Genomic DNA, 11,943 nt, shown 5'->3' with positions numbered 1-11,943 from the left:
CTTGGAGTTACAGACAGAAGAATGATGAATCCAAGAGTGGTAAATTATTATTTTTTATTTATCTCAATTACCCTCGAAAACAGCACAATGAGGCAGTTACATCGGGAGTTTTAACAATCAACAACAGACGATCACACTCAACCATGTCAGGAAGGGGCAACCTATCCCGGCGGGACTCGTACCCGCGACCTCCAGTATGGTATGCGAGGACTTTTCCCCACCGCCAAGGAGGCCGGCAAGTAATTTTTTATGCAAATATTTCAATCTAAAATAAGCCCAAATAAAAACTAAAAATGCTATTTCATCACCGTACCTTTATTTCATGAGAATCATTGACAAAAATAACTTACATATCCACTCACTCTTTGCCGTCTTTGAGAAAAGAAATATTTTTGAGCTCATAAATAATCGAGTTACATGTAAATAGCTTTGTATGCAGGTGTTCAAAATGAATATATAGTATCACATTTATGGAACAAGAATAATTCATGCATAATGTTTTGCATTAATAACAACAGCATGAGAGTCCGCACTATCGATATAAACATATCAACGGCCGAATGAACAATGAGAAATGAATTACCCTCAGTTAAAGAAGATACAACGTCAGTAACGGCCTTAAACGCAGTTCGCAGAACTACTATAACCAGAGCATTGATGAAAATATAATAACCATAAAAAATATGAACATAATATTGTAACATAGCTACTAAAAACAAACCAAACAACTACGTAAAAGGTATATCGCTTTTAGGTTTTCTTGGACATTACACGACCACTTATATTTTTTAAAGAGCGCGACCTGGGTTTCGATGAATTATCATCATCTTTAATCAAATTATGATTTGTGTATCTTATTATTGCTGTTACCTAGTGTATTTGGTATAAGTAATTGTGTAATATCCGAGGAAACTTGTAATGGAATACCAAAAAGTTAATCATGAGTAAATGAATATTATATCACACCAATTTTCAAAAATTTTAAACATAGTATTTGTTAAAATATGTTATTGGATACTTGTAACACTGTAAAATTAACTTTTGTATTTATTGTGCCCCTCATATTTTCAATTAATAAGCCTTGAAAAGGGAATATCGCCAGCGAATATGCTGTTTTGTAAATCATCTTAACCTCAAGAGCTCATATTTAAATGTAAATGAGAAATCAAGAACAAAAAAATGTATTCAGAAAGTATGTTTATACTTGAGGATTCAGTTAAGAAGCAACAACCCAGTTAACATTTTAAATGCAGAGGACCGTAAGAAAATCATTCATCTTCAGAAGAAACCCATTTTGACGAACGCGAGGGATATTTATCAGTGTTGCCTGCGCTTCAGTCTCTTGCGTGAGCAGCTTCGCGTAGCATTATCTTCAAAGCATGTCGGAACACATCACCCTGATGTAATAAGAGTGAATTTTTCATTAATGATTTAGTTGAATTTTCATTCATATTTTTTCAAAGAATTTTTCCTTTCCTTTATCCATATCTTATTTCAGAAATCTAATTGTAAGTTTTATCTGTTTTTTTTTTTACAGAAATTGTTACCAGCGTTGCATTTTACGGATATGAAACTAAATCCTGTTGAGTGATTTCAAATTTGTAACCTCTCTCGATTCGATGAATATCCTAAATGTGTACTGTCATTGGAAATGAATTCGACGCTTTGAACACCTTCTTATCAGACGAAGACATCAAAAAAAGATATCCTTTTGTAGCTTCACCCGTAGATTTGCTGTATTTTTCCTCCTGTTTCTATCACCGCCATGTTTATTTATTGAAGAGAAAAAAGTCAACGTAAAATCTTAATAGAGCACTCCCTTATCTTTAGGCTTAAATGAACGCATGCAGTAGTGAGTATATGTTTCTCTAAGCGCAAATAATACCCTTTTTCATTTGTTATATGGTTCGCTACCCACCTGACTGTTTCATTGTTTCTTCAATCTATCGTCTTTCTTTTTTATCACGGATACAATCAAGCATGTAATTTTCCAACTAAACCGGTGTATCAACTCGACGCGTTCTTTCGCATACGATTACCTTAGGTGTATATTACTTTATATTATCTACGTCATTGATTTTCAATGCGTTATCAAGATTGTTGTACACTTAATTATAATAATGATTTATTTTAGGGCTAAAAGTGCATAAGGTAAAACTGCCGGAGAGTTTTTTTTATTACCCTCCTATTAAATGTACTACTATGCACGCAATTCTATCGGACGATAGTCAAAATTAAAGTTGTAATAAGTATAAAGTATATGCCAACACTGCGAAATATTAATCACCGAGGCACGCTAGGTATATAGGAAGGACCTCCCGAGTCAACGAAAATGGGATGGAACTTTCCCATAAGTGTATTGCGTACCGAAAAACGCTATTCAACCGTTATTTCATTCTATATTGATGAGTGGGAATGAGTGGAATAAATACAGCTCATTTAACTTAAAATATCGCAGTGTACTAAAGAATGACCTGAATAAAATGAACGGTCGAAACTCGTTGTTTGGTAAGCATTTATCTTGAGGAAAAGTGCCATCTCTTCTTCGTTACCAACGGAATATATATGAGCATTTATTGGGAAATGAGGATAACTAGGAAAGCAGGCTAACTAGAAAATATTGGCCTACACGCAGAGGTCGACAGCAAATGTCGATGTAGATTGAATGAACTAACTATTTTTTCCGTAAGCTAAACATTTTTTATTCGCTTTCATATAGGATTCCTTGAAAGAAACTAAATTTTTTTAGTAAAATTATGCATCATTGGGACCACTTTGGTGTGAGATTACGTTTCTCTGGCTGTTTTTCAGTCTCCGAATCGGCTGCACGTATTCAGTCCCGATTTCGCTATATAGTTAATACAATAAATATAATAAATATTTTAGTTAGTATTTCAGGCCACGCAAAAAAGACTTAATAACAACGTTACGTCAGTAAAGGCTACGTCTCACCTCCACCAAACTATCAGAATACAATATTCACGGAATTTTTCGGAAAAAATACATCATTTTGGAAAAATGCATTTTTGTTGATTCTCCGAAGGATGCGAATGTCCCTGCTTGCTCCAAGCCTGTGGCATTTATTAGAGGCCTTCAAAGAGATATATATTTATCTGAACTTGAACTGGATATCCTTCGATAATTACTTTCGACTATTCCCTATCCACTGGGTTACCTCAATCTCCATAAATAATCTGTTATTAAATTGTTAATGTTAATGTAAGTGTACTGAATAGCAGGCCATTTGGGTACGCTCGAATCCGACTCCATCAACTGCTCATCTCGTGATTCTACCTAACCACATGTGGAATTAAAAAAACGTAGTAGGTAAAAACGAAACGTTGAGTCAAAGAAATATTATCATCTTGGTGATAATAATATCCTGGAAAAAGCACTAAGAATTGAAATGGCAAATAAAAATTATGGACGTGCGGAAGCGAAGCAAAAAATACACATCAATTTTTAAATGCACATGATGGGAATGTAAATGAGGTGACATAACACTTGTAACATTGATGAATAAAATACCGACTTTAAATATCGAATAATACGCGTTATGTTGACGTTATGGAAGTGAGATACTTTACCCTCGTTCTACGGTGATGGCATTTTAATCTCAGCTAGCAAACCCAGTGTTCCAGGGGTTGAGTCTCGCTTGGGTGAAGTGGTCACCATCCAGGGGGTGGTTACTCGTGGATATCCAGCAAGTACATTGCTAAGGAGGGCCTAATGGGTGAAAATAAATAAAGAAGAAATAATTTAAAATTTGAATTTAATACAAAATTTTTATATATTATTTTGAATTTTAAAGTTTGGAAAAGACAATAACCAACGATAAAAATTATATGGAAAAAATTAAAATGGCACAATGCTTTAGAAATGAAAATTAATTATTTGTCCAAAGTAAGTATAATGTATCTCAGGAGATATATTTCATTATTTAATAATTACTCAACATTGTTGCATATTAACTAGGGATGGACGGATCCAGGATTTTTTTTCGGACCCGGATTCGGATCGAATCCTTAATTTTCGGAGCCGGATTTGTCGGATCGGATATTTTCGAATCCAAATGCTTTTTCAAATTCCTGTCGCTGAGATTCCCCCGATGATTGTTCAAACTCTTGGGAAGAGTCACACTATGTGCCCGTCGCATTTTGCCCATTTTATTTTCCTCGGCTGAAATTCTCCTACGTAACCTCTGCGAGAGCGTTCAAACAAAACGGTTCATGAGTAGGACAAGAATCGCATGCGACGGCGCATTCGAAGATAGAATCGGAACTCTTTCCACCCTTATGGGGCGTTGCATTCACTGAAGCTATTATTCAAAACTTCGGATCCAGATCCGATGTCTTCCGCGACTTTGGATCCGATGTATCCGATGAAGGGCAATATTCGCGGATATTTGGATCCGAGGTATCCGATCCGACCATCCCTAATATTAACTTATATCGATGGCTAAGTTCTAACAACACGTACCTCAAAAATACCAACTTTTCAGGAGAGCAGAACAACGATTAACATTTTTTACTTGTGCACTGAAATTAAAAACCAAAAGTTCATAAAACTGAAAAAGAAGTATTCATTTTCAAACAAAGAATTGTTTTTTTTGCATGTATTTTATTTTTTTAATGTTATTACACTTTGTTTAAGATACCTGTCTCAAACCGGCCGAATTTGAGATACGCATTGTTAGAACTTTATCCTAGAAATGTAATGTCCTTTATAATGCTATTCTTAAATGGAAGAGAATATTTTCACCTAAAATTTTGAACAATTGACCTTTTAAGGATAAAAAGTGGTGATTAAGAACAATTCAACATATATAGCATTTCTCCTCCTTGAACAGGACTTTAAGGGACTGAAGGACCAACCAGCAAAAATATTTGAGCCCTTCCCGAAATAGTTACGTATTATTTGAAAAGTCGGTGAACGAAAAATAAAGGCAAATAATTAAAAATTTCGATTGAATTTAATATACAATTTTTATCTTTTATTCCAAGTTGCAAAGTAAGGATAAGACAAAAATCAATGATAAAACTTTGGCTGAAAAATACTAGTCTCAATACCTTCTAAAAATAAATAAGTTAAAATTAATAAGTACAAATAGTAAAAATCACAAACGAGGACATGGTAACCTATCGTTTGCATGCTTGATATACGTATTTCAAGGGTTTGTTATAATGTTGTCAATGCATATTTATGCAAATGCAAATTTATACCTTACGAAACTACAATAGTTAAAATTAAAAATATTTCTCCTGTATCGTAGTTTATCCCGATATTCCAGGCGTTGGAACGCGTTGTCCGAGGGAATGCGTCTCAACGGCTCTCGTTTGTTAACTTCATGGAACAAAAAGGACATTATTGTCAAAAGGCGCAAGTAGGCGCAAAATCTGATAAAAATATCTATAAATCTAGGGACGCTTCAACATGTCTTTGAAGGTTTCGCAATCCTACCTCGACATATATTTTTTATAAGTCAATTTAAACATTTGAAGTCGATAAAAAACGTGGTTTTAAAGACTAAGAGATTACTATTTGAAATATAGTATTTGCAAGCCATTATATTTGAAGAAAAATCACTCTAAATAATGCTATGTACCGATGGCTATAAGATACCGTTAGAAATTGTCGTTCCTTACGTTATTGCTATCTAGCAGGTACGTGTTAATGCTAGCGAGTCAGCCACCGTCTGGGTGTAGGCGGATGGTAGGCAATCTCAACGCGTGACTTTGCAGCATCATAACATTGTTATTACTTAATAGAAACATTGAGAAAGTTACCAATCATGATGAAGCATTTAATTGCGGATATCGCCAAACCTACGGTGACTTTGTTTTTAAAAGTTGCAAAACTGACTTTTTTCCCGCTAGATTAGCGATTGGGACCACTGTGCAATGGGTTTTTGAATGGTTTGTTCATGTTACTTTCAAGCCTGTGGTCGAGTTATAACAATTTAATAATAATGATGATTTTGGAATTATTAAATAAGAGGGTGCATATTGAGGTAAGATGCCATCCTAATTCTCGCCTCCCGTGGGAAAAGGTCGGGATAATGCTGCAATCTGAAGGGTGCACGTCTCCCTGTGGCCATGGCTGGGAGGAGCAGAGCGGAATCATTGTAAGCGAAGGGCGGCGAAAGTGCTTCAAGTGAATGCTCTCTCTCTCTCCCTCCGATGCCCAAAGTGAACGGGAGGAAGGAAGGGTGGAGGGGGAGAGGGGAGGGGGAAGTGAAGCGAGGCGCATCGAAAGGTGAGCCATTATAAAAAGGCCCCTCCGCACTGCACTCGTCACTCCAGCCTCCGAATCCCAACTGTCCATCCACATCGGTCCATCGCCAGAGACAGAGAGAGAAACAAGTCGCCATGAAGCTCCTGGTAAGTCCCTCACACCACCAACGGGAAATCCTATCGTTGGCTATCGCTCCTTCACCCCTATATTATATTTTTACTCCTGCTCATAATTCATAATTCAAAGTACTCGAGTCCTATGTAAATAGTTTTTTCAGGCTTTATCTGTTGGAATACAAAATTAGGAAAATGAACATAGTACAAAATATATTGCAGAGGTCTTGAAGTTAAATAAAGTGTTTTTTGAAAATTTCCGCTTAATTCAAAGATACTAATATCAAAATTCTATTCGATTTTTTTCATTTCTATTATGTCAAAATATTAACATTAACGTGAAACAGCTTTTAACAAATCGACTTTAAAACTTTCACTCGATCTAAGCTTAAACTTAACTTACAATTTAAAACAATTGTGACATCTAAAAATATTAGTTTCATTTTGTTAATTTTTTGGCCGTGATTTGATATTAGATAGTAATTTTTCCAATGCTAGTTTTTTCCCTCCATGTACTCCGTTATTTCCGTTTCTATTCTCGACTATGGATGAATGTTCTAACTTTCATTCCGGATTCCACAAAATAGCGAGATTGCGGTGCTATGTAACGATGAATGAAACAGCAGCCCTTTGTTATACCATTCCCAATCCAGTTTTTTTCGTTTAAGTTGGCAGAGGTTTTTATGAAGGTTATATGTAAAATTAAATTGTTATAAAATTGGCCATTGGCATGGTGGTAAGATGAACCCACCAGTAGAACGATTGACAACATAACAACATAAACCCTTGGAACCTACTTCTTCAATGGATTTTCAAAAATACATAAGTTTTTCGGGGAGGGCTCAAATATATTTGTTTATAGTTCGTTCCAGTCCCGTATAATCCTATTCAAGATATAGAACTGCTCTACATCTGTCGTTTGTGATCGGCACTTGATCATGAACTGGTGATCATATTTTTTCCAAAAACATTTGATTTTATTATGTCCTTCCCAAATTCATCCCATGCTTTTCCCTCTCTTACTATATTGTGCATCCCTCATTGCCTCATCCTCTCCTCTGAACTCTCCCATCCCATTACTCTAAGCATTTCTCTAACGCTCTCCGTTTTCTTGCGTTGAGTACAAGGCAATATTCCTACGCTGAACTTGAAAGCGACGTAAAGACGATGCCTACGGTATTCAATAATGAAAGCTCAAAATCAGTGGAGGCAGTAAGCTGAATAAAGAAAAGATTCAAATCCAAATGGACCTATAATTTAACTAAAACTTTTTACAAATTTTATACTGAAATCGCCTTAACTGTTTTCTGTTTCCCTGACACATACCTAGCAGCTTTCTCTGAACATCCTCTAAGTTATTAACCTCTCTATAATTTTGTGGGGCCCTTAATCTTCTTCCTTACACCCATTTTGATTCAAACCTTAAGTATTTATCTCTTGGCCTGTCTATGGGGACGTCCTTATCCTTCAATATTTCCCTCCAGTTCATTGTTCATGTACTATGATAGCCATTCCGTGGTATCTTCACGATGTTTCGTCCGAACGGACATAAAACAAATGCTCAAATACGTTGTTCATACATAATGAACAATTAATAATTTCAGTTTAGTATAGCGACAGGTGTGAGCGATGACAGACCGCACTACCTCACCCGAATTGAGTGAGGGGACTGACTGAATTGCTCCGTACAAGCAGCCTGTCTATCAGAAGGAGTCGGAAAAATGCCAAAAAGTGTTTTAAAATCTTCTTATTTGACGACTGTCGTATCAAGGACCTGAGCAGTAAATATTATCAACAAGTCAAAACTTCAGGCTTGACAATGTGAAACCTCTCTCTCTATTCTCTAGAGGGTTCTATCCACACAGGAAAAAACCTCCGCCCAAACCAAGGCCTCTCTTCCTTCCCCCTCCCATTTCCTGCTTAACCCCCACCTTCATTCATCCACTCCCTTCCGATAGAAGTCATTACTGTTGCACTCAACTACGCATAAATATATGATGCATGTAATATTAGTCACCTGAAGATGAGACTACGTTACGAAACCCGGGTCGTGCCTATTTAAATACACAAGTGAACCTAGTTTTATTCTTTTATTTCCGATATCATCAACAAGGTTCACAGGAGTAGCGAAAGCGTTAAAGATAAAGTTAAGATCTGCAGTCGAGCGACCACAATGCCTTTTGAATTCATTTGTTTATGTTCAGATGATTATCCTCGGCGTGTGCACCGGGAGTTATAATAATTTGGGTTCACTATGACCCAAAGTCTCAATTAATTGACATAGTTCAGCCGATGAAAGAGGAATACAGAGTTGCAATGAAACAATAGACCTTCCTCATTCAGAAATTCCCCCACGAGTCGTAAATAATGAAAAGATGCAGTTGTCACCAACTTTTCGTGAGTTGATGACGTCATTTGAGTCACAATCATTAATGGAGAATCACTCATTCAGAGAGGGAATCGCTCCAAATAGCATGAAAAAATAACGAATCACATTAGGTCGATGCGCGAGGCGGAGAAGTAACGGGGAAGCAGTGACCCGCATGGCGTGACTTCATGACGTCATCGACTCATCTTCGAAAGGGCTAACTAATATCATGCAACTTTCGCTGCAAAGAACTCTAGAAGTAGAGGTGCATATCGACGGTAAAATACGGTTGCTTTTCTTTCGAAATGTATACTATAATAAAAAAAATTTAAGAAAATGGTGTTAATGTTTGTGCCAATTGAGATAGGACGGGAAACTGTGGAAGCACAGGGATGTATAGAAGGTCTTGAAGAGGTTTTTTTTTATCTTAGTTGACACGAAAGCAAGGGCGGTAACAAAACGAAGTAGGTACCTACTCCAACATAGGACTATGGAATGATTTCCCCACTTAAAGGATATTTTTCAAAGGACTTTGTTAATTTTTATCTCATTGAGTAACATAAACTTTTAGCACGTACTTTTAGGGGAAATACTTGCTCATGTAACCAGGTTCCTTTCAGTGAAGCCCAAAACACCATATCCACCTTCCTCGCTCAATTTACGACGGAATTTTTCTCGAGCACGGAAGAGATATTTCTCGAGAGGATGTGTTCCTAAAACTCTCAGGACTCATTCCTCATTTCTAAAGGCAGAAAAGCGCAACGGACGATTTCAATGCTGGGTTTCAATGCGTGGAAAATAGCCAATTACCTCCACACGACCCCTCTGAGAATGTTTCTCCTCCAGCGCCGACGCGGGCGTCGGTGAAAGGCCTTGTATTGACATCGCAAACATGAAATCACCCTGGTCTTGACGGAAAGAAAATTCACCGGAGTGGAGGAGGAGGCGGATTCATTTAAAAGCTAAATTGGCGAAGCGAGTGAGTCTTCTCCGCCAGCTGTGAGGAGAGTTTCGCGCGTCCTCATGAGATGACTGAATAATGACTGTGTTCTTTTCGATAATATTTAGACAGCTGATGATGTAGGAGATATTTCTTGTTCGGTGAACTAATGAATTTCCAACCAGTGAGGAATTAGTTCCAGAAGACCAGACCCGGTGGAAACCCGAGAAAGATTAAGTTAATTTAGACAGCTTGTTGGAAACAAAAAATACTTGCTCATTTCAATTTGCGAATTTCACGAATGACCCTCACGATGACACAACGTATCTAAACCCGGGTCGTGTTTTTCATTAAAGTTAATGAAGTGAAATCAGCAAGTTTTGTTTATTTCCATGACGGAAAAATTTCACCTCTGAAACCGTTCCATTTGTCAGCTTGTATTTTTTTTTAAACATTAATTTCACTGAAGCACTTCGCTTAAAATGTTTTGCTCTAAAGCGATGATGAAAAGGAAGCAATTCTTAAAAAAACTTGAGTACCCTTACAGTTAGTTGCAGAATGCTAATCAATACTAATTTTTGGTTGAATTATGATAAGACATTAACCTAAAACAGAAGAAAGATAAATCAAAAAATGTTGTGGAGTAGTAATACTTGTACCAAATAAATTAAAGTGCTATTTCAAATCATGCTTTGCTTCGCAATCATTCCTTCATCTATTTCTTTTAACGAAGGAAAGACGCGGAGCTCAAAGAAACACGTAGAACCTTAGTAACCGGCACAGGCAAAGTAAACAATGAATTCATCTGAAAGTTATATCATATTATACTTCTGGGGCATAAATCCATCTCAGAGGGAACTTGGGAATGGTTTTTAACCGGTGGACCGGTGGTTGAGAAATCCGGGTTCATATCCCGGTTAAGCCAAATATTTTTTCTTGGCGAACTTCATCCTTTGTGTTTAAAATTTTTCGATATTTTCTGAACATTCCTCGAAGATTTCATAGCCTATTTATTTGTCAGTAAAGCAGTTTCTTTTTCATTCCCCTTTCAACAGACGTTAGCCTTTCTCGTGGCTGCCACAGTCGCCTTCGCGTCTGCAGAGGACGCGAAGCAGGACAGTAAGCAGCCTGAGAAGCGAGGCATCTTCGGCCTCGGCTACGGAGGTCTTGGCGGACACGGCGGAGGATACGGATTCGGCGGCGGAGACTTCGGAGGCCACGGCTTCGGGGGCGGTTACGGAGGCGGTTATGGAGGCGGCTTCGGAGGCGGTTATGGAGGCGGCTTCGGTGGAGGCTACGGAGGGGGACACGAACACAAGACCATCACCATCACCAAGGAAGTCCCCGTCCCCGTGCCGCACCCGGTCCCCGTCCCCGTCGTCAAGAAGGTGGGCGTGCCAGTCCCGCACCCCGTGCCATACCCCGTGGAGAAACCATACCCAGTGCCAGTGGTGAAGCCTTACCCCGTCCCCGTGGAGAAGCCAGTCCCCTACCCGGTCGAGAAGAAGGTCCCCTACCCAGTGCACATCCCAGTCAAGGTCCCCGTCCCACACCCAGTCCCCGTTCACGTCTCCAAGCCCTACCCCGTCCCCGTGCACGTCCCCGTCAAGGTCCCCGTGCCGCAGCCATACCCCGTGTACAAGAAGGTCCCCGTCTACGTCCACTCGCACGGTCATGAGGGCGGAGGGTACGGAGGTGGCTTCGAGGGAGGCTACGGAGGCGGATATGGAGGCGGATATGGAGGTGGCTTTGGAGGAGGATACGGAGGACACCACTAAAGTTAGGACACAACACCACCAGGGGCAGCACCGGCGGAGGTCGGGCGATACCCAGAATTCCTGATTCCCAGCTTGTAATCGTGCCCCGCGCACGTGTTCAGCTGGCCATTCTGAGGTCGTGCAATACCTCCCAGCCATCAGTGTGGACAATTTATTCTCTTTCGGAATCAAAACGAAACTTTCAGCAAGAGAAACTAATTTTTTTTCAACGCGAAGAGAGTCATAGGAAATTATATCCAGGCCTAATTTTTTGGACCCCGAAAATTTGTTGAATGATGGCAGAAATGAAGAGAAATTATTTATTATTGCTCCCATCGCTTCTGTGTCAAATTGATCGGCCGCGTTTCTATCTCCACTGAGCACTGGCGCTATGGCACCACTTTCATCGGCTTCCAACAACGCATCTCACCCCTTCATCTTTCATCTCGCAGCTTTCAGATTGACTGGACAAGGTCCGCAGTCATTCCGTCATGACCATTAAAAAAAACATGTATTCCTCATTTGTTACTC

At 38.8% G+C, this 11,943-nt stretch overlaps 1 protein-coding gene across 1 annotated transcript; it reads left to right on the top strand.

The window, feature by feature from the left end:
* The first annotated feature begins 6,298 nt into the window (after window positions 1–6,298).
* On the top strand, window positions 6,299–11,685 carry LOC124154666 (keratinocyte proline-rich protein-like). The gene is made up of 2 exons (XM_046528528.1): window positions 6,299–6,380; window positions 10,711–11,685. The coding sequence occupies exons 1-2, from the start codon at window positions 6,369–6,371 to the stop codon at window positions 11,431–11,433; spliced, it is 735 nt and encodes a 244-aa protein (XP_046384484.1). The 5' UTR covers window positions 6,299–6,368; the 3' UTR covers window positions 11,434–11,685.
* The last annotated feature ends 258 nt before the right edge of the window (window positions 11,686–11,943 follow it).

The sequence above is a fragment of the Ischnura elegans genome, chromosome 2 (genome assembly GCF_921293095.1).
Source record: "Ischnura elegans chromosome 2, ioIscEleg1.1, whole genome shotgun sequence".
Classification (NCBI taxonomy): Eukaryota; Metazoa; Arthropoda; class Insecta; order Odonata; family Coenagrionidae; genus Ischnura; species Ischnura elegans.
The sequence above is the reverse complement of the archived record's forward strand: the minus strand, read 5'-3'. Positions and strand labels throughout refer to the sequence as shown.